Source organism: Neofelis nebulosa, chromosome 17 (genome assembly GCF_028018385.1).
Source record: "Neofelis nebulosa isolate mNeoNeb1 chromosome 17, mNeoNeb1.pri, whole genome shotgun sequence".
Lineage (NCBI taxonomy): Eukaryota > Metazoa > Chordata > Mammalia > Carnivora > Felidae > Neofelis > Neofelis nebulosa.
The window spans coordinates 10,201,777-10,224,153 of record NC_080798.1 but is presented as its reverse complement, the minus strand read 5'-3'; the positions used below and the strand labels follow the sequence as shown (position 1 = coordinate 10,224,153).

Below are 22,377 nucleotides of genomic sequence, written 5' to 3'. Positions count from 1 at the left end.
CTTGACTTACAAAAACAGGCAGGAGGCTGGATCTGGCCCCCAGGCCTACCTAGTTGCTGACCTCTCTTGACTACTGTGCTTGACTGTCCCTTGGGCCCAAGAGAAGGGCTTGTGCAAAGGGCCTGTGGTGGGTGAGGGAAAGGCAGGGCTGCTGCGAGACCACCTGCAGGGTGGCCGGGGTCCAGGCTGTGATGGGGAAGGCAGGCTGGTTGGGACTGAGATGCGGGCAGGCCTAGACCCCAGGGCCCGGAAGACCCAGCGTGGTGCCTGGGCTTTGCCCTGAGTGCACCCGGGAGCCATGGGAGGGTTCTGAGCAAGGTGGGGAGCAACGCCAGTTTGCTTTAGCAGATCCCTCTGCTCTATATGATCAGAGACCGGGGAGGAGGCCGGAGCAGGACCTGGGTGGGAAAGAAGGGCCTGGGCCAGGGCAGTGCTGCGGGTTTGGGGAGAGGGGATTGGATTTCAGAAATATTGGAGATGTGCAGGTGTGGCTGGAGGGGGGATAGGAGAAGGGGAGCCAGGACAGCCTCGGTTTCTGACCCGCGTGGGCGGTGGGGACTCAGGGAGGAGGGAGGCCTTCCCTGCTTCCGAGGCTACTTTGGATGTTGTAGGTGGGTGTGAAGTGCCCGTGGGCCCAACCAGGAGGTGTCAAGAGGCCCCCGGACACACGGGTCAGGAAGGGCTGAGCTGGTCTGGGATGTCACCTCCTTGCCTTTCCCGCAGGTGTTCGATGTGGCCCCCCCTGGGGTTCGGAAATGCATCCTCTCCACCAACATCGCTGAGACCTCAGTCACCATTGATGGGATCCGCTTCGTAGTAGATTCTGGTAAGGGCTGCTCCCTGCCACCGTCCCTGGGCCCTAGAGAGAAGTGTGGGGTTTGGAGACGTGCAGAGGTGGTGAGGGACCTCCAGACCAAAGCAGGGAGTGGGCTGTGGGGCAGTGGCAACATCGTAATCTTCTCAGACGTTCCAAACTTGTCCCTGCCTCAGGGCCTTTGCACTTACTGTCGTCTCTGCTGAGAGCCATCTTTCTCCACATATCTGCAAGGCTCACTTCCTCCTCATTGCAGGGCCTGCGTGAATGTCTCCCCATCAGAGAGGCTCACCTTGTCCACTTCTGTGATCTCCCTCTCCTCCTGCCGCTGTTGCTTCCCCTACGAGGCCTTGATTTTCTTTACAAGGGCATTATATTTTATGCCTGTTGATCTATTTATTTTCTGTCTTCCCAACTGGACTGTTCTCTGGGAAGTCAGAGTAGCATAGCAGTGAGGAGACACTGAAGCCAGCCTGGCTGTGTGACCAAGGTCGTGTCACTGACACTAAGTTAGTCAGTTTGCTTGTTTGTAAAATATGCAATAATAGCAGAGCCTCCTTCGGGTTGTAAGGATTAGAATTTAAACATTTAAAAACATTTTTCAACGTTTATTTATTCTTGGGAAAGACTGCTCGAGTGCGAGCGGGGGAGGGGCAGAGAGAGAGGGAGAGAGAGAGAATCCCAAGCAGGCTCTGTGCCGTCAGCACAGAGCCCAGCGCTGGGCTCGAACCCACGAACCGTGAGAACATGACCTGAGCCGAAATCAAGAGTTGGACGCTCAACTGGCTGAGCCACCCAGGCGCCCCTAAAAACGTTGTTCATTAAACATTGACATGCCGTTGCTTTTAAGGTGCATCCCACTTTCAGAGACAGAGAAAGTGGGAAAAGTCGGTCTTCGAATTGATGAACTATGTCCTGTTCGGCCCCGTGAGCCCAGGGACTTTGTTCACAGCTGCGCCCAGTACAGTGCCCGGCTCGTAGCAGGAGCTTAATAATAACGGTTGGATGGCCGGGGTCCCGAGCACACAGAGGCTGCGAAAGTTAAGAGATGTGTGAATGAGGACACGAAAGAATAGATCAACAACACGTCAGGGTCAAGGCCAGAATGAGCTCCTGGTTGGCGTTAATGGAATAAAGGAGGAAGCCGGGGTGTCCGGGAGTGAGCGGCGAGGCGGCGGGCCCGCGTGGCCGCTGCCCACGGTGTCCCGTCTGTCCCCGCCCAGGGAAGGTGAAGGAGATGGGCTATGACCCACAGGCCAAGTTGCAGCGGCTGCAGGAATTCTGGATCAGCCAGGCCAGTGCCGAGCAGCGGAAGGGCCGGGCGGGCCGCACGGGCCCCGGCGTCTGCTTCCGCCTCTACGCTGAGTCGGACTACGATGCCTTCGCCCCCTACCCTGTCCCGGAGATTCGGAGGGTGGCCCTCGACGCGCTGGTGCTGCAGGTGAGGCGTGGTGCCGGGAGGAGCCCGGGAGGACCTGGGACAGGACCAGTCCCAGGGTTTCAGGGCCAGGAAGGGCAGAGCAGGGCAGGGCCGGCCTGGCCGGGCCACAGAGGGGAGCTCATCCTTCCCAAGTGTCAGATTCCACGTCGGGGGGACGGTTGTTCCCCAGATCCACAGGCTTGTGGGAGAAACCTCATGACTCCATCAGAATGCTTTCAACTGTAACAGAAAACCCATCAAGAGGTGGCTTTTAAAACTGGGGTTTCTCCGGATATCTTGTCCCGACTCTTACCTCATCAGTTAGCTTTGACTGGATTAGGCTGCTGGGCCCAACAGGCCCACTCACGGAGCGGCCAGTGCCGCAGAGCCGGTGAGGGAGCGCGGGAGGGTTTGAGGGCCAGGTCCCTCCACCCGCCTTGCCCTGGTTAGCGCTCTTTCCTGTGGCTACACCTCCCCCCAGCGGAGCCTGGCCAGTGTGGGCTCTGTGGTCCGGCAGAAGAGGAAAAGCCGAGCGAGCTGGGGAGGGCGGATGGCTTCCCCAGCAGGCCCCCCGGGCGGGAGTGGCCAGTGGCACAGACCAGCCCCCCTTCTTATGCATAATGCACTCTGATAGTCTCTTTTTGATTTCATTTTTAAAATTTTATCATTTGTTTTTGAGAAAGAGAGGGTGTATGCAGGGGAGGGGCCGAGAGAGAGGGAGACACAGAATCTGAAGCAGGTTCCAAGCTCTGAGCTGTCAGCACAGAGCCCGACGTGGGGCTCGAACCCACGAGCCGTGAGATCATGACCTGAGCTGAAGTCAGACACTTAGCCAACTGAGCCCCCCAGACGCCCTGATTTAGGGGATTTTTAAATGAGCATTGGGTGTTCTCCCAGGCATGATCAAGGTTTCAAGAGCAGGGAGGGAGGGGGGCCGGCTGGTTGCCGGGTGGAAGAGGCCCAGGACAGTAGGTCACCTCTCGGCGAGGCTGGCCGAGCCCCCGGACCCTCTGAGCTTTCCCCGTGCTCTCTCGCGGCCACGTGAGCCCCCCACGCCAGCCTTTCCTTCATCTGCTCCAGGGAGTAGCTGATTGTTTATACCTCGCCAGACCCGGCGACGGGTGGGTGTTGTGCTTCAGTCTCTGGGTCACTGAATTAGTCAGGGTTCTTTGGTCCCAAGTGAGAGAAACCCAGCTCAAACTACCAGAAGCAGGAAAGGGGATTTCACGAGGTGGTGTGTCCATTGTGGGGGGCGGTCTGGCTTAGGAACGATTAAGGACTCCTCTACCCACTGTCTCGGGCTCGTCTCCAGGGAAAAATGGTCCAGCAGCTCTGGGCTTCCACACCGGCCCCTCACAACCAGAGAGGATGCCCCGACTTCTGTCTCCCAGCGTCGGATGGCAGAATCCCAGGGCGGATCCTGATAGGGCCTGCTCAGATCACGTCCTCCTTCCTTCGTTGGTTGCCATGTCGAGGGGCTGAGAAACCAAGAGGGGCCTAGCTTAGGTCATGTGGCTTGCTCCGTGGCCGGGGTCTGGGAGAAGAGGTGCTGGGTAGACAGACAGACAGACAGACAGACAGTGGTCCTTCTCCCCTGCTTCTGTGTGATGGGCCTTGACATTAGGAGTTTTAAGGTATTAGGAGCTTGTGATCCGTGAGCCCCCTGCCGGTGCTCCATAGCGGCTCCCGAGTTCCCCATTCCTGGGGGACTCGATTGTCATTCCAGATGAAAAGCATGTGCGTGGGGGACCCGCGAACCTTCCCCTTCATCGAGCCTCCGCCACCAGCCAGCCTGGAAACGGCCATCCTCTACCTCCGGGACCAGGGGGCCCTGGACAGCTCAGAGGCCCTCACCCCTATCGGCTCTCTGCTGGCCCAGCTTCCGGTGGACGTGGTGATCGGTGAGGACTTCCTTTGGGGTGATCACACGGGGCCCCGGGAGTGGCTGCGGGGACCATTCACTCTCTGGGTGACTCATAGGCAAATCCATTCTTTCACTGGGCCCCGTCCATTCATTCACAAGTCTCCCTGCCGGGGACCGTTCTGGGCGCTGGGGGTACAGCAGTCAACAGACAGGCACCTCTCCTCCGCACAGCCTGTCCCCAGCTCCACCCTGGCCCCGCCCCCCCCCCCCCCCCCCCCCCCCGGTGTCGTAAGGATGTCAAAACCTTCTGCCTCTTCTTGCTCATTCCTGAGTCATCCCTGCCCTTTCTGAGAAGCTCGCTGACCGAGGTGCGTTCTGGTCTGATTCTCCTGACTCGAGACTTTCTAGATGATCTGTGTGGCCCACAGAATATTCCCAGCTGAGCACGACTGTTTGTGGCACCATTTCCAGGCCCGATGCCCAACAGAACTCTCTGCCTGTGTTAATGTCGTTAAAATCCCCACCAGTACCACACCCTGGAGCCGTGGTGGGGATGGCAGGCTGCGTGCCACCGACCCCGAGGACCCCTTGTGGTTGGGAAGGTGGTTCTTTTTATTTGTTGTAGAAGGAGACAGGGCGAGAGCAGGGAGAATCGGATCTGAGAAGAAAAAGAACATTCTGTGAGCATTGGCTGTATGTCAGTGAAAGGCTTTACGGGCCTTCTGTCATTTCATGGTCACCTGGTGAAGGGAGGGCCTCCGGTCACCCCCTCTGTACAGAGGAGGAAGTTGACGCTTGGCCAGGGACAGAGATAGACGCCCCGGGGCCCAGAACAGGCAAACGATAGAGCCTGGATTTGATCACTCGCTCACCCAGGGTCACGCAGTTGGCAGAGCTGGGAGGCGCTCCCCAGCCAAGCTGACACTGTCGGTCCCCAAGCCCTGTGGGGCAGGAGACGCCGATGACCCGGTGCTGGGCGGTCCCGGCCCCGACGGCTCAGTCACCGTTGTCACTCTGTGCCGGTCGGAGCCCCGCGTGTTTCACAGGAAAAGCACATTACATCCTCCCAGCAGGCAGGTGGGCTAGGCCCATTTCCCAGACAGGGAAACGGAGGCACAGAGAAGTAGAGGGACTCATCTGAGGGACAGAGCTACAGCGTTCTGGGACAGCCTCGTCCTATTGCCCAACTCCAGTTTACGAGGCTAGACGTACAACAGGAACTTTCCAGAAAGGCAGCCAAGGAGAATGGTGATGATGAGTCAGACGCATGATACGCAGGCCGCTGACTGTGGGGCCAGACCGGGGAAGGGCTCGGTTCCTGCTGAGGAGCGCTGGCCGATAGGAATGGCTTTTCACCTCGTTGGAGTCACGTTCTAGAGAGAGGAGAGGGATACCGTGGCGGGGCACAGGGAGTGCCGGGAAGGAAAATAAAGCCAGGAAGGGGGGTGGGGAGTCCGTTGTAGGGAGGAGAGCCGAGCAGGCAGTGGCACTAACAGCAGCCACCCCTTCGTGCCCGCCTCGTGCCCCAGGAGGCGGGAATTGGGTTACCTCCAACCTACAGATGGGGAAACTGAGGCCTTGCCCAAGCTCATGTGACCGTGGAGTGCAGCGTGTGGACTTGATTCTGTCTGTCTGGCCCCCAAGGCCCTTTGTGGGCAAGGTGGAGGGAAGCTGGGGCAGGGTGTCCCGGGGCCCAGGAGGCTCAGCCTCAGGGTCCCTCCCACCTCCCACCCCCGGCCCCCCAGGGAAGATGCTGATCCTTGGTTCCATGTTCCACCTGGCGGAGCCCGTGCTCACCATCGCGGCTGCCCTCAGTGTCCAGTCGCCCTTCACCCGCAGCGCCCAGAGCAACCCCGAGAGTGCGGCCGCGCGGCGGCCCCTGGACAGTGACCACGGTGACCCCTTCACGCTCTTCAATGTCTTCAACACCTGGGTGCAGGTGAGGCCGGGGGTGGGGTCACCCCTGTCTGTGTCATTCTGCACGGAGTCGGGGGAGGCCCTCCACGCCAGGGAGGGCCACGGAGCCCTCTGCAGACTGGACGGGCCCCCGTGTCTGCCATTCATTCCGTGGGCGTGGGGCCCGGCCTTGAGGGGAGGCTGGGTTCTAAAACACTGAACAGACCCACTGCTGACTGGAGAAAGTCCACACCCTTGGGTGGCACCTGTATATCCAGCACGTGCTCCCCGAGCCCCTGTTCTGGGCCTGGCCCTGTGCTGGGCAGTGCTGGGGACCCAGCAAACCGCCTGGCCCTGCCCTCCTGGGTCTCACAGGTCAGCGCAGGGAGGCAGACCTGGCCCCAGACAGTGACCACTCAGAATGGGCCGTGATGGGGAGTCCAAAGGGCCGAGAGAGCCCAGAGGGGATGTCTGACCCGGTGTGGTCTGGGAGGGCTTCCTGTAGGAGGGGGCAGGGGGGGGCTGAGAGCCGGAAGAAGGAGGAGAGCAGGTGTCCTTGAGGGAGGCCCGCCAGATCTCCACCTGCCTCATACTCTCCCAGGGGGCTGGTGTCTGGGCCCGTGCCGGGGGCGTCTGGGCGGTGGGTCGGCCCCTGCACCCTCCCCCAGCTGGAAGGGCCCGGACGCCCTGGTTTCTGATCCGCACCAGGTGAAATCCGAACGGAGCAGGAGCTCACGCAAGTGGTGCCGCCACCGGTGCATAGAGGAGCATCGGCTGTACGAGATGGCCAACGTACGGCGCCAGTTCAAGGTGAGGCTCAGGACCGGGGGAGGGTTGGGTGGGGGCCAGCAACACACCTGGCGGGGCCGGGGCAAGGGTGCAGAGCGAGCGCGTGTGAGCATGCTCCGCGGCACGGCCTCTCTTCTCTGACGGAGCGGGGTCCCGCCCTGCACCCCGCCCCCACCTCCCCCACCATCGGACACTCAGATGTGGGGTGGCCTGGGCGGGTCTAAGGGGTAGAAATCCAGGAGGGCTTCCTGGAGGAGTGGCCAGGGTCGGCGGTCACACACCCCTCCTCGTGAGGAACTTGGCCATCTAGAGTGGGGGGGTGCAGCTGGCCACGCAGGCTGAGCTCTGGGAGGCCGCGTGGGGGGATGGGCGGGGCACCAGCTCCGGTGTGGACGTCCCGGCGGCAGATCCCAGTGCCATGCTGCTCAGGGCCTCCACTGTCGTGAGGAAAGGGGGACAATGACAGCCGTCCTGTGAGGATTAAGTGGGTTAAGACGCGTAGAGCGTTTAGAACAGGGCCTGGCGCACAGGTGCCATGCGAGCCTTTGCCACGTTTACTCCGTGGTCCCGCAGCCTGCCTGTGTCGCGACTGTTCCACGGGCACCTCGCCGTGCCTTTCGGTGGGCGTGCAGGTGCCGCGGGGGAAAGTCAAGTAAGACTCGCCGGCGTGACGTGCTCCTTGGGGTTGAGCTTGGGCACGTCGAGGGCCGGAGAGAGTAGCAGAGGGCGGGGGTCTTCGTCTCTCTCTGTCACACATGCACACGACGTCCGCGTCCTCCGAAACAGAGGGGCCGGCGAGTGGCGGGCCCCAGGCTGGAACCCGCGTCTGGGTCCAGCGCCCACCGGCCCGCCCCGCGTCGCTCACCCGGGCCCCGCCGCCCCCAGGAGCTGCTGGAGGACCACGGGCTGCTGGCCAGGGCCCGGGCCCCGAAGCCGGGGGACAGCTACAGCCGGCTGCGGCAGCGCCGGGAGCGCCGGGCACTGTACCAGCTGAAGCGCCGGCACGAGGAGGGCGGGGGACACAGGCGCAAGGTGCTGCGGCTGCAGGAGGACCCGGGCGGCTGCTCCAGCGAAGAGGACCCGGGGGCCGGCGACAGCGTGGACATCCAGGTGGGGCCTGTTCTTTTTTTTTTTTTTTTTTAATTTTTTTTTTTTTTTTAACGTTTATTTATTTTTGAGACAGAGAGAGACAGAGCATGAACGGGGGAGGGTCAGAGAGAGGGAGACACAGAATCCGAAACAGGCTCCAGGCTCTGAGCTGGCAGCACAGAGCCCGACGCGGGGCCCGAACTCACGGACCGCGAGATCATGACCTGAGCCGAAGTCGGCCGCCCGACCGACTGAGCCACCCAGGCGCCCCGAGGTGGGGCCTGTTCTGGAGCCTGGGGCGGCAGGCAGGGCGGACTCGAGCAGAGGGGGGCCCTGCCCTCCCCTCCGGAGCCAGGGTCTCGCGGACGGGAGCGGGCCACCGCCATCCGCGGGACCCTCGGGTCCACGTATCCTTGTACGAGCCGCGTGGGTATCGGGATGGGGCCCCAGGAACCCGCCTTCCCCCGTGTTCCCTCCAGGATGTGAAGTTTAAGCTGCGGCACAGCCTGGATCAGCTGCAGGCGGCCACCACCTCGGCCCAGGACCTGACGCGGGACCAGGTGGCCCTGCTCAAGCTGGTGCTGGGCCGGGGCCTCTACCCCCAGCTTGCAGTCCCGGACCCGTTCAACAGCAGCCGCAAGGACTCGGACCAGGTAGGCCTCCGCTGGCTTGCCGGCCCCGCGTGGGTTTTGTCATTCAGCAGGCCCTCCCTGCCCCGCTCTGTGCCGGGGACTCAGAGATACGGAAACAGTCCCGGCCCTGCCCTCGTGGGCTCCAGGCCAGCGTGTGGGGGCAGATCTGTGCCTGGACGCGTGACCCAGGGTGCTTGCGGTCGGGATCGGGGGACACGGGGGGGGTATCTGGCCAGCCTGGGCTGCAGTCAGGGAAAGCTTCCTGGAGGAGGGGACTTCGAGGGGAGACACGGATGGGGGAATCTGGCAAAGAGCTGGAGGAAGAAGGGTTCTGGGCGGTGGAGAGTAGGTCCGAGGGCCTCTGTCACCTGGCGTCTGCCTTTGTTCCTCCAGATTTTCCACACCCAGTCCAAGCAGGGCACCGTGCCGCACCCCACTTCCGTCTTTGCCAGCAGCCCGGAGGTTCTGCACGCGCAGGAGCAAGAGGCCGGGGGCGGTGAAGGGAGCCGAGGTACCGTGAGTCTGGGCAGGGAGGGGGAAACCCTTTGGGATGTGAGGAGTGGAGACGGTGACGTCAGGGTGGCCCTCACTATTCGGGGTTACCCCCTTCTCCCCCGACATTCTGCCTTCGCTGGGGCTGTTGTCACAGGACCTGCAGGCATGGAGGTCCCAAGAGCCAGACCTCGCTGGGTGACCTTGGCGAGTCCGCTGCCACACTGAGCCCCGCCCTCCCCACGGAGGGGTGGGGTGGGGGGTGGCCAATGGGGGTCTGAGGCCACTCCCCAGGCCAGAGCTTTTAGCGAGTAGGCGGCACCTGTCCTCTGAGCTCTGTGTTCTCCCGGCTCAGTCCTGCCCAGGGGTTTCCCTCAGGCCCTGTGGGCACAGGGGCAGCATTCTGGCATTCAGCCCCAGGAGCCGCCTCAGCGAGGCTTCAGCCAGGCCGGGCGGGGGCCCTCCAGAACGTTCGGCGTGGAACGTGTGCTCTCCCGATGGCTGTGGTATAGCCGCGCACTCTGTGTGAACTCTGGGGCACAACCCATCTCTCTCCTTGTCTGTGAAGAAAGTACCATACGGTATCCCAACATGCTAACCTGGAAAGGTCAGGGTTAGAACGGGACGCATCTAAGGTAGAATTTGCAACTTGTCTCTTAAGCCTTTAACTGCTTGTAAATCCCTGGTCCCTTAACCCTCTTCCTGCTCCATTGTTGTTCTCCTTTGATTTTTAATTTTGAAAATCCAGATGTCACACAGGTAGAGGAGGATGAGCCCTCAGTACCTTCATCCAGCCTCTGTAGCCGCCATCTGGCCACCTGTGTCTACATCACCTCACTTTTTTCTTTTCTTTTTAAAAAAATTTTAAAAATGTTTATTTATTTTTGAGACAGAGAGAGACAGAGTCTGAGCAGGGGAGGGGCAGAGAGAGAGGGAGACACAGAATCCAAAGCAGGCTCCAGGCTCCGAGCTGTCAGCACAGAGCCCGACGCGGGGCTCGAACCCACGGACCGTGAGATCAGGACCTGAGCTGAAGTCGGACACTTAACCGACTGAGCCACCCAGGTGCCCCTCACTTTTTTCTTTTTGCTGGAGCATTGTACAGCAGATCCCAGACATCATATCATTTAGAAATGATTAAAATAATGACTGATTTTTTGCAGTATTACGATGCCACTGTCACTCCTAATGAAATTAACGGTATTTCTTTAAAAAACAAAAACAAAAAAACCCTAGTATTTCTTAACATCGAATAACGCATAGTGAAAGTCATATTCATTATGACAAAGTATTTGCCAATAATTCCAGACACTTTATACACATGAGCATATATATTTTTTTAAAGAGTTTATTTTTGGGTCTCCTGGGTGGCTCAGTCAGTTAAGCGTCCAACCCTTGGTTTTGGCTCAGGTCATGAGCTCACGGTTCGTGGGTTCAAGTCCCGCACTGGGCTCTGCACTGACGGCACGGAGCCTGCTTGGGATTCTCTCTCCTCTCTTGTCTCTGCCCCTCCCCGCCCGGGCTCTCTTTCTCTCCTTCTCTAAATAAATAAATAAACTTTTTTTTTTTTTAAAGTTTGTTTATTTTTGAGAGACAGAGCAGGAGAGGGGAGAGAAACAGGGAGACAGAGAATCCCAAGCAGGCTCCACACTGTCACCACAGGGCCTGACGCGGGGCTCAATCCCACAAACCGTGCGATCATGACTGAGCCAAGGTCCAGAGTCGGACACTTAACCGGCTGAGCCCCCAGGCGCCCTGCGTGAATGTGTGTTTTATACGGGTGTGTAAATACCCCGGTGGGACCGGCAGCCCCTGGGGAACGGGCCAGTGCAGGGGTGGGGGGCTGTGGGTGGGACATCCGGTGGCAGGGGCGCCCTGAGCTGTTGTCCTGACCGTTCCAGACGACAGGGACAAGCTGAGCAGCAGGCACCAGCTCCTCACCTTCGTCTCCCTGCTGGAGACCAACAAGGCCTACCTGGTGAACTGCGTCCGCATCCCCGCGCTCCAGGTGCGTCCCGGCCCCACGCGCCCCAGCTCCCGGGTTCGATGACCGTGTCCCCAGGGCAGGAGGCCGGGATGGGCCTGCAGAGCCGCCTTCCCCCAGCCGGCTCTGCATTCCTGTGCTGGGTAAATACTTGCCGAGCGCCTGCTGTGTGTTGGGAGCCGTCGAAGGCACTGGCATGATGGCGGTGAACAAGACGAGCCCAGTCCTTGCTCTCCCAGAGCGCACACCCGGCAGGGCAGGGTGGCAGTAAGGACTGTAAAGCATTGCATGCTGTTAGCGGGTGAGAAGTACTTGGGGAAAATGAGAAGAATGGGGTAAGGGGATTGGGGAGGGGCGGGGTGAGGGTGGGGGGCAGGCTGTTGTACGAAAAAAGGTGAGCAGGGTGGGCCTCGCTGAGAAGGTGCTATTGCACCAAGACCTGGAAGAAGGGAGGGAAGGAGCCACAGGATGCTTCGGGAGAAGAGTGTCTTACAGGGAACAGCGAGTGCAAAGGCCCTGAGGCCCACACATACCCGCCAGGCCCAGGGAACAGCTGGACCAGCGTTGGTGAAAGGGAGAATGGCTGGAGATGGGATCAGAGAGAGGAGGTCAGAGAAGTAGGAGAGACTGGAGCCCCCACCCCAGGGGAAGGTTCAGACAGAGCTGGATCAGAGTCTGCCGGGCAGAAGCGGGGAGCCCAGCAGGGAAGTGACTGCAGTCAGCCAGGCGGGAGAGGGTGGCCGCGGAGGACATGCTTAGGTTGCAGATAGGTTTGTGTGTGTGTGCGTCTGCGGCCAGGAAGCGAGAGTCCTGCCAGCCTTAGCGGCCACGCCTCGTGAATTCTGCGTGCCACCCTGTGGTTCTAGGCCAGCCGTGCTTCTCACTTTATGGGGGAGATGAGGCTCAGGGGGCGAGGGGGGCATGTCGCTTGCCTGAGCCACGCAGCGAGCAGGCGGCCGAGCCAGAGCTCCAGGGCCGCACGACGATGCCTCCCGTGCCCCCCAGATGGGCGTCCCCGTTTCCAGGACCCCCTCGCTTTGATCCCAGGGAGTGTAGAGGGAAGAGAGAAACCCTTCAGGCTCCCCAAGCCTCAGGGGATTTTGTGGGCACTGCGATTTCCACCCACCCCGTGAGAGCTGACTCTGACCTGCCCAGTTGTGTATTTGCTCAGACGTTTCTTGAGCGAGTGCCTCGCACCAGGCTCCGATTACTGTTCTAGGTGCTGGGGGTTCACTCGTGATCAGAATCCGCAAAACTGCCTGTGTCCATGGGGCGCCTGTATGAGTGGGGGAGGCAGACAACAAACAGAAACACAAATAAATAGAAACCATAACACCAGATTCTCCTATCCGCGCCAGAAAGAACGAACAAAGCGGTAAGGGGACAGAGTGGTGGCAGTTAGCGGACTTCTGGGAGGAAGCAAACATTCACTGGCTGCGATGCTGCCTGGCCGTTGTCTCTCCTCTGTACGATTGGTTTCTTTCTTTCTTCCTTTTTTTCCCTTCCTTCCTTCCTTCCTTCCTTCCTTCCTTCCTTCCTTCCTTCCTTCCTTCCTTTCTTCCTCTTTCTTTCTTCTTTCCTTCCTTCTTTCCTTCCTCTTTCTTTCTTTCTTCTTTCCTTCCTTCCTTCCTTCCTTTCTTAATGCTAATTTATTTTTGAGAGAGCGAGCATGAGTGGGGGAGGGGCAGAGAGATTGGGGTCAGAGGATCCAAAACAGGCCCTGTGCTGACAGCAGAGAGCCCGACGCGGGGCTCGAACTCACAGACTGCGAGATCATGACCTGAGCCGAAGTCGAGCGCTTAACCGACTGAGCCACCCAGCCGCCCGTTTATACGTTTTGAGGATAAAGCTCATGTAGAATGACACGTGCACACGGCAGGTACGCCGATGAGTGTGGACAGAGGCATCCACGCGTGTAAGCTCAGCCCAGCGGAGACACGCTTTCCCTCCGCCGTCTGCCTCCAACGCAGGACGGCAGTCCTGACTCCTTAGAACGAATGGCAGTTTCCTCTTTGGTCTTGGTGCGGCGGTTTTTCCAAGCAGACCGGCTGCTCCGTGGGGGCGGGGACTCTTGTCTCACTCACAGCCGAACCCGGAAGGGGGCCTGGCACAGAGTAGGCGAGCGGTATGTGTTTGCTGCGAGGGTGGACGCCCACTGTCTGTCTTCCGGTCCTCTTGCTTCCAGTCTCTCTTGCTGTTCAGCCGGTCCCTGGACACCAACGGTGACTGCTCGCGCCTGGTGGCTGACGGCTGGCTGGAGCTCCAGCTTGTGGACAGTGAGAGTGCCGTCCGGCTTCTGGCGGCTTCCGTGCGGCTCCGTGCCCGCTGGGAAAGTGCCCTGGACCGGCAGCTGGCGCGTCAGGCCCAGCAGCGGCGGCCGGAGGTGGACCAAGAAGAGGAGGAGGAGGAGGATCCAGTCGCCCGCAAGGAGGTGGCCGACCTGAGCAGGGAGCTGCTGAAGTTCACGGCCTCCAAGGTACCTGCCCCTCCCACCCCCGGGTGGCCACGCCCCACCTTGGCCAGAGGGGTGCCCGCCGCAGGGATCCGGAGTCCAGAAGGCCTGGCTTCTGGCTCGCTAAGGGGTCGCACATTTGCGGGTTTCCAAACCAGACAAGTTGAGGACGAGCCCAAGGTCACACAGCTGGTAAGGGGTGGGGCCCGGATTTGACCCCAGGAGCCTGGCTCCGCTGTTCACCCCTGCAGGTCCCTCCCTCCCAATTCATCAACACAGGTTTACGCTCTGTGTGTTGCCCCTCGTTAGCGGTTAAGGGTGTGCAGGACGTGCCAGGGAAGCTGTCCGTAGCTGTCCGTCCACAGAGGAGCGTGGGAAGAATCGGGTGGAGTGGATTTGAGTTCAGTTCCCCACCCCTTAAGCCGGGAGTTTCGAATCGCTCCTGAGTCTACCCTGTGTGGATGGGGTGGAGACGACGGTGTGAACCAGGGTGACTTCCTGGAGGTGCCGCAGGCCCAGTGAGCCAGGGCGAGGGGAACAGACCGACGTGCCGGCGAGGACGGGCATGGTGGCCGGATGGAAGGTCTGGCTGTGGTCCCACAAGTGACAGGGAGCACAGGAGGGGCCTGGGGCATCGGGGCATGTTTTAGACAAGCCCCTGGTCCAGAGTGTCTGAGACGCTGTTGTGACTGGGCTAAGCAGTTGGCCCCGTAACTGAACCGTCCAGGGTCAGATTTCAGGTACGGCTGGATCCAGGTGCCCTAACAATGTCTCCCTGGGTCTGTCACCCCTCTGTCCTGTCTTTCCTTCCCCAGGTCCCCTACAGCCTCCGGCGGCTCACGGGGCTGGAAGTCCAGAACCTCTATGTGGGACCCCAGACCATCACAGCCATGCCCAGTCTTCCTGGCCTCTTCGGTAGCTCTGCCTTGTCCCCTCACCCCACCAAAGGGGGCTACGCAGTCACTGACTTCCTCACCTACAACTGCCTCACGGTAAGCATGGACCCCACCTTGGCCCCTCACCGCCCCACCCCCCAGCCCCCGAAGATGGGATTCAAGGGAGTCCCTGCCTCCCCACCAGCCACGCCCCCACTTGGTGCAAGGATGTGCTTTCAGGACGAGGCCTGCCAACCCCAGGGTGGGGGCGAGGGTTCTGGGACGGGTCCCAGGCTGGTGGCGGCCAGCTGGGCAAGGGGCCGAGTCCTGACGCAGCCTTCCTGCCTCAGAGCGACACGGACCTGTACAGCGACTGTCTCCGCACCTTCTGGACCTGCCCCCACTGCGGCCTGCACGTGCCCCTGACGCCATTGGAGCGCATTGCGCACGAGAACACTTGCCCCGAGGCCCCACAGGACGGTCCCCCAGGTGAGGATGGGGGGGGGGCGGGACACCCATCCACCCGCCCCACGGCCGTTTCCCGTGAGCCCAGGCGTTCGTTCACTGGACATCTGGGGACCGGTGACTGTAGTCCTGGTCGGTGCCACATACAGGCTTTGTCCCAGAGACCCCGAGCCCAGGACGGGGAGGGTCTGGAACGCTCTTCCTCATTTCTTTGTGTCCGTCTCTTTTCAGTCCCTGTGGTGCTGACCCTGGTCTGCCTCTTTCTGTTCCTCTGTCTCTCGCCACTGTGTCCCTTGTCCTTTCTCTGTCCAGCTGTCTCTGTCTCGGCCACACGCACCCTGTTGTCACCCCAGGGGATGCCACAGCGGGCGGACCCCGACACCGTGTCTGCCGCATGCACCACAACGGGGCTGGTCGGGGAGACGGCAGAGGGGCCCCATGGTCACCACCCCAGGGCTCTGTCTGTCTGTCTCAGTCACTCACCCCATGGGACACAGAGTTCAGGCTTGCCTGTGTGTGTGCTAATTGAGGAAGGCTTCCCGCAGGAGGCAGAGCCAGATTCCCCAGAGGCTGGGATGGTGGTGGGGGGGGCAGCCTGAGCCCTGCGGGTGCCTGGGATTTGGGTGGGGAGCGCTCGGCAGAGCACCCCCCCCCCCCCACAGCCTCCCTCCCCCCTCTCTCAGGGGCTGAGGAGGCCGCCCCCGAGCCCCTCCAGAAGGCGTCCATCCTGCAGAAGCCCTACCACTGTGCGGCCTGCCAGAAGGACTTCCTGTTCACACCCACGGAGGTTCTGCGGCACCGGCGGCAGCACGTGTGAGCCTGGGACCCCAGGGACCCTGGGACTCCCGCCCGAACCCGCGGCCTCAGCTCCGAGCCGCAGGGTCTGGCCCAGCCCGGCCAGGAGGGGTGTGCATACGTGAATAAAGTCTCCTGTGCTGACTCTGACCTTGGAGCCTGCTCCTGCCTGTCTGGAAAGTGGCAGCTGCCCCCGGTCGTCCCCTGGGTCGCTCTGGCTCTCCTCCCTCCCGCTGCCTCGGGCCCTCTGAGGCATCCTGGGGCAGGTGCGGGCGGGTAAGACCCAGCAGGGCCTCCGGATCCCAGGTGGAGGACCTTGGCCTCCCCACGGCTGCTGCTCTCCCCTGGCCCCACGGCCCGGCTTTTTCTCAGACCAGGGAGGCCTGCGTGTCCGTCCGCACATCCATTGCTTTGAGAGCTGGGCCGGGGGTGGGGGTGTCGGTGTTGACGTGGGCCCGCACGTTCCGCACGGTCACTGGGGCCATTCCTGCTGCAGGGTCCATGGCCGTTCTCCCTCGTCCCCTGGGGCCCCCAGCCCCACCCTGCCACACACGAGAAGGATTGGGAAATGCAGTGAACCACTTGATGCTGGTAAATCCCGTGGCTCCGTTGAAAGGGAGAAACGTCTTGAAGGGCGCAGACTGCCGGGGTGCCTGGGGGCTCAGCCGGTTGAGCGTCGGACTTTGGCTCAGGTCATGATCTTGCGGTCCTTGAGTTCGGGCCCTGCATTAGGCTCTGTGCTGACAGCTCAGAGCCTGGAGCCTGCTTCAGATTCTGTGTCTCCTTCTCTGCCCCCAACTCCCCTCTCTCTCTCTCTCTCTCTCTCTCAAAAATAAATAGTAAAAAAAAATTTTAAAAAGAAAAGCAAACTAGGGTATCCTGTACAAACACAGCCACCAAATCCTCGGTAAAAGTTTAGCGACTCCTACTCAGCGGTTTATAGAAAGCACAGTAAAGCACATCCTGGCCAAATGGGGTTTGTTCTAGGAATGCAGTGTCGATTTAACACTTAAAAAACAATCAGTGTGATTCACCATGGTAGAAAACAAGTGCATGGGACAAATTTCAGCACCCTGTGCCCTCGGCCCACCCCCGAGTGTAAGAGCAATGCACGAGCAATGCACGCTTGTGGGGGGCAGGGGTCAGAGCCTAAACAGAAGCCGCTGCAGGTGTTTTAAGCAGGAAGAGATTTAACACAGTGGTGGGGAGGATCGGGTATTTATAACACCGTGGGAGGCTGGAGCCACGGATCTGGGCCACGTGCTCCGGAGTGACACCCAGGACGACAGCACAGAACCCTCCGAGGCCGCTGCCAGGACCGCTGGGTTCGAGGACGCCCAGTCCTGGCCGTGACCCCGGGGGTCTCCTCTGCCGCCCACGGGTCTGGAGGGAGTCCACCCGCGGGAGCCTGCTCTCTCCAGAAGGCCGCTGCGGGGGCGGCCGGGAGACCAGTCGCTGCCTCCAGCCTCTGCTGCCAGGGGTGCAGAGGTCGGTTGGGCCCCCCGGTGTCCCCTGCAGTGAGGAGCCCGGGAGGACCCGGAGAAGGTACAGAAAAGCGATGTAGGGAAGGAGGTAAGAATCCACCGTGGTTCACTTTCAGGGGCACAATCTCCACGCGCCTTTCTCTGTGCATGTGTCTCCAGACGTCTTCAAACTGGTCAAGGTGCTACTGTGCCCTTGGCCCATTTAGCAGTTCTGAGACAGATCATCAGTATTTCCCCAGCTCATTAAAAATTTGTCCAAAAGCTGCCTTTTAAAGATGGCGGTGAAACCTCCCAAGTGTAGACACGCTACTTGTAAAAACCCGTTTCCTACTGTTCTGTATTTGGATGATTTCTACGTCTCTTAATCAAGTAGAGCCAACAGCACACAGCTTCCTATATATGGAGGATTCTTTGTCCGCATCTGAATTCCTTTTTTGCTTTTGCTTTTAAGTAGGCTTCACATCCAGGGCGGAGCCCAGGGCAGGGCCTGAGCTCCCAACCCTAGGATCAAAACCGGAGCCAAGATCCAGAGTGGACGCTTAACCAATCGGGGAAACCGCTCTGGGGCCTCACGAATTCCTATTTTTAAAAAGGCTTTCTCCACGATAGAAGATTCGGGGAGGCTGGAAAAAGGTAGTAGCGAGGAGAGAGCACCCCCCGGAGTCCCCGCGCCCGCGGGACCGGCGGCAGATCCCGTTTGCGTCTTTGCACAAAGCGGCTGACGTAAACACGTCCCGGTCGTTACTCGTGCGCCCGACCCCTCGGGGAGCGGCCGCGGAGGCTTCCTCCCGGAGCGGCCGGGCCTGCCCACGTCCATTACCGCCTTTCCGTCCATTCTGCACAGCACTCGGGCCAACCTGCCTCGGCATCGGGCCTCCCCCCAGACTTCCGGGCTTTGCTTAGGGCACGTTCCCAGGAGTGCGATCAGGGGTCAGAAGGGAAAGAGCATCTGCGAGGGGTCCCTGGCACAGACTGCAAGGTTCCACTCCTTTTTAACCATCTACATTTCTGTCCATTTCTGTCATCTTTCCAGAGAAAGTGCATGCATTGTGCCAGAGTAGCAAACGCTCAATGGTCCCTACTATGTGCCAGGCACTGTTCTAGGAGATGGTTTTGTGTTGATACAGAGCCGGCTGACTTGTTTTGCCTGGCTGTCTACTGGCCCGTTACATGGATGTGCCAAACATTTATCTAACCAGGCCTATATGGAGAGACATTTAAGCTGTTCTCAATCTTTTGCTCCTATAAAAAGCTGTCATGAATATTCTTGTATGTGTGTCATTTCCAGATACATGAGCATCTGTAGGATACATTCCTAGAGGTAGAATCGCTGGTCCAAGAGAAGGTACAGTTTTTAAATGATTTATTTTTATTTTTATTTTAGAGTATAAGCGGGAGGGAGGGGCAGAGGGAGAGACAGAGAGAGAGAATCTTAAGCATACTTAGCACAGAGCCCAATGTGGGACTCGATCCCACGACCCTGGGATCATGACCTGAGCTGAAATCAAGAGTCAGGTAGGTGTTCAGTTGACTGAGCCACCCAGGTTCCCCCAGAAAGTACGTTTTTATAGGTCATTTGATAGATTCTCCTACCTGTCCTTCCATACATGCTGTACTGGCTTACATTATTTTTATTCCCCCGATTGCCAGTGAGCCCAAGCATCTGAGCCATTTGTATTTTCTCTTCTGTGCTGGTTCAAATCCTAAACTCTTTGTCATTTTGTTATTGGTTTGTTGTAGCTCTTTATATATGCTGGATCTTAAGCATTATTGATGTTACAAACATTTCTCTCAGTCTGCTGCTTGTCTTTTGGCTTTATCTATGGTGACTTTACTCAACTTTTTTTCAGTTTTTGGTGGTCAAAGTTCTCTTGCTGTTATGGCCCCTGAGAATACCTTCCCTGACACAAGGTGTTAAAAATGGGAAGATAAATGGTTTATGGGAGAAACTAACGTCAGAGCTTTTCCCACCCACTGGACAGCCAAATGCCCCCAGAACATTACAGCTTGTCAGGATTGTTTCTGCTTTTCCTCCTTGTTTCATATTAAAACATAAAATTAATGTCCTATTGGCAAGAAACAGAGTTCTTTTTATGTGTGTGTGTGTGTGTGTGTGTGTGTGTGTAGTGGGGAGGGGGGTGCATTGCTAAAAATGGAAGCCACCCAATGTCTGCCAAAAAGACTTAAGCATCCCCTGGACTCTGACCCAATAAAACCGTTCTACGGGGTGAGTCTGAGGGAACCTGCTGGAAGAAGGGAAAAGACTCTTAATGCCCAGATATGGCCACCAGGGCATTAGTCTGAATTGAAGAGCCAGGGGTCACAGCCCCTTAAAGGCGAATTTGATGGCCTTGAACAGAAGTTCTTATCACCCCTTAACCTGGGGAGTTAGGTCTGTTCCAAAATGCGCACAAAAACTCCAGGTGGGGGGCTGTGGCTTGGACAGTCTCAAAACCGCAGGAAATAAAGCTCACGGAGACACAGCTTTGCACCCACCAGATTGGCCCAGATTAAAAAGATCGACAATGCTCACTGCTGGCTAGCATGTGCGCGAACGGGAACTTGCAGCCGCCTTGGGGGGAATTCATACAACCTCGATCTCGCAGCATCTTTCAAAATGCAAGGTGGGTGTGCACTCACTCAACAACCTTTTAAAACTTTCCCTTGAAGCATAACATACAGAAAAGCGCTCAAGTCGTAAGTGAACAGCTTGGTGAAATTCCCCAGGAAGCGAAACATGTCTGTGTCACCATCCAGAGAACCAGACCGTGACTAGCTCCCCCGGCAGCTGGCTTGCGCTCCCCGCCCCAGCGCAGGCCCCCGGGGTGACCAGCGCTCTGACCTCTAACATCATCACCTAGTGTTGCCCATTCTAGAACCTCATAACAATGGACCCTCCTGTGTCTGGCTTCTTTGGCTGACATTACGTTGTGTGGGGCTGTGGTGTATTCACTCTGTTGTATGAATTCATCACGCTTTAATTTATTCTTTTGTTGATGGCCAGTTGGCCGGGGTCCAGTTACAGCTAATGCTGCTACGACCACACGGTCCGTGTGGCTTTTGGTGAACACACGTGTGCAGTTCTGTGCAGTACGCGGCCAGGAGTGGAGTCACTGGGTCCCGGGACGCACATGGGTTCAGTTTTAGTAGGTTCTTTGCAGTTGTCTTCCAAAGCTCTTGCCAACGTGTGCGCCTCCCGGCCATGTATGAGAGCTTTCATCAGCCAGGCTAATGGTAATTATTGCGATATTTATTGCGATTGTAATTACAGTTCCATGATGGTGGATGATGTTGAGTATCTTTTCGCGGGCTTAGTAGCCGTTTATTGGTCTACTTTTTGTAATTTATATTCAGTATTTTGACTCTTTTTAAAAAATGTATATTTATTTATTTTGAGAGAGTGAGAGAGAGCTCAAGCAGGGGAGGGACATAGAGAGAGGGAGACAGAGAATCCCAAGCAGGCTCTCCACTGCCAGTGCAGACCCAGTGCGGGGCTCGAACCCATGAACCGTGAGATCATGACCTGAGCCGAAACCGAGAGTCTGATGCTTAACTGACTGAGCCACCCAGGAGCCTCCGGTATTTTGACTCTTAAAAAGGAATCATCGGGACTCTTAAAAAGGAATCATCGTGGCTCAGTTGGTTAAGTGCTGACTTCAGCTCAGGCCACGATCTCGTGGTCTGTGAGTTCGAGCCCCGCATCAGGCTCTGGGCTGATGGCTCAGAGCCTGGAGCCTGCTTCCGGTTCTGTGTCTCCCTCTCTCTCTGCCCCTCCCCCGTTCATGCTCTGTCTCTCTCTGTCTCAAAAATAAATAAACGTTAAAAAATAAAAATAAAAATAAATAAAAAAAATTAAAAAAAAATCATCTTCTTGACTTGAAAGAGTTATTTATATTATGTATATAGTTTATAGGGGTGCCTGGCTGCCTCAGTTGGTAGAGCGTGTGGCTTTTGATCTGGGGGTTGTGAGTTCGAGCCCCACATGGGGTGGTTTACTTAATAAAAATTTTTTTTTTTTTTTTAATTTTTTTTTTTCAACGTTTATTTTATTTTTTGGGACAGAGAGAGACAGAGCATGAACGGGGGAGGGACAGAGAGAGAGGGAGACACAGAATCGGAAACAGGCTCCAGGCTCTGAGCCATCAGCCCAGAGCCTGACGCGGGGCTCGAACTCACAGACCGTGAGATCGTGACCTGGCTGAAGTCGGACGCTTAACCGACTGCGCCACCCAGGCGCCCCAATAAAAAATTTTTTTAATATATGGTTGATATATTTATGTAATATACATAGTCCTTTATATAATACATGTCACATATATATTTGTCACAATATTTCCCCCAAGTCAAGCCTTCTCATTTTCTCCCACCCTATGACTTCATCTTAACTGGGTCATATCTGCCAAGACCCTGTTTCCAAATAAGGTCACATTCACAGGTCCTGGAATTAAGACTTCACTATATCTTTTTTGGGGGACTCGACCCAACTCTTATCACCCCCCCACCCCCCATAATCCACCCTCTGTGTGGCAGCCCAGGCAAAGCACAAACCCGATTCTGTCCTTTCTGTGCTCAAAATCCTTCCAAGACAGGGGCGCCTGGGTGGCTCAGTTAAGCGCCAGGCTCTTGACTTCAGCTCAGGTCATGATCTCACGGTTTGTGGGCTCGAGTCCCACATCGGCCTCCGTGCTGACAGTGTGGAGCCTGCTTGGGATTCTTTCTCCCTCCCTCTCCCCCTCGGCCCACTCATGTGCTCTGTTTCTCTCTCTCTCTCTCTCAAAATAAATAAACTTAAAAAATAGGTTAATAACCGCATTTCAAAAAAAAAAATCCTTCCAAGACAATGGAATAATATTCAGCCATAAAAAGGAACAAAGCACTGACTCACGCTACAACATAGATGAGCCCAAAAACACGATCTCGAGTGAAAGAAGCCAGACACCAAAGACCATATACTGTATGATTTCATTTATCTGAAATGCCCGGAATGGACAAACCCATCGAGCCAGAGAGTGGATTGGGAGTTAGGGCGGAGGGGTGCGGCTGATAAGGGGTAGAAGGTTTCTTTTGGGGATTAATGCAAATGTTGCCCAGTTGATTACGGTGATGGCTGCACAACTCTGTGAATTTACGAAAGCCATCGAACCCCACGCTTTAAATGGAAGGGTTTTATGGCCCTGAATTTTATTCCAATAAAGCGGTTCCAAACAAACAGCTTTCCGTGGCTCCCCGGCGCCCTCTGGAGGGAGCCCAGCCTCACTGCCTGCCCCACATTCACGGGGACCCGAGGGGGATGACCCAGAGTCCTGCTGTCCTGGACACACAGCTC

At 57.8% G+C, this 22,377-nt stretch overlaps 1 protein-coding gene across 7 annotated transcripts in view; it reads left to right on the top strand.

The window, feature by feature from the left end:
- Nucleotides 1-22,377, top strand: part of DHX34 (DExH-box helicase 34) — a 40,161-nt gene that overhangs the window by 11,536 nt on the left and 6,248 nt on the right. For 3 of the 7 annotated variants that reach the window (XM_058707283.1, XM_058707284.1, XM_058707286.1), the window contains exons 5-18: nucleotides 724-826; nucleotides 2,038-2,255; nucleotides 3,961-4,135; nucleotides 5,844-6,037; nucleotides 6,703-6,804; nucleotides 7,669-7,893; nucleotides 8,352-8,525; nucleotides 8,898-9,015; nucleotides 10,898-11,004; nucleotides 13,166-13,456; nucleotides 14,248-14,424; nucleotides 14,658-14,796; nucleotides 15,456-15,585; nucleotides 19,551-20,599. In XM_058707283.1, the coding sequence (XP_058563266.1) occupies nucleotides 724-826; nucleotides 2,038-2,255; nucleotides 3,961-4,135; nucleotides 5,844-6,037; nucleotides 6,703-6,804; nucleotides 7,669-7,893; nucleotides 8,352-8,525; nucleotides 8,898-9,015; nucleotides 10,898-11,004; nucleotides 13,166-13,456; nucleotides 14,248-14,424; nucleotides 14,658-14,796; nucleotides 15,456-15,585; nucleotides 19,551-19,719 (2,322 nt within the window). In that variant the 3' untranslated portion in view covers nucleotides 19,720-20,599. Of the gene's footprint in view, nucleotides 1-723; nucleotides 827-2,037; nucleotides 2,256-3,960; nucleotides 4,136-5,843; nucleotides 6,038-6,702; nucleotides 6,805-7,668; nucleotides 7,894-8,351; nucleotides 8,526-8,897; nucleotides 9,016-10,571; nucleotides 10,777-10,897; nucleotides 11,031-13,165; nucleotides 13,457-14,247; nucleotides 14,425-14,657; nucleotides 14,797-15,455; nucleotides 15,718-19,550; nucleotides 20,600-22,377 lie in introns of those variants that run through there. The other 4 variants (XM_058707287.1, XM_058707282.1, XR_009255811.1 and 1 more) reach the window with 4 other exon arrangements.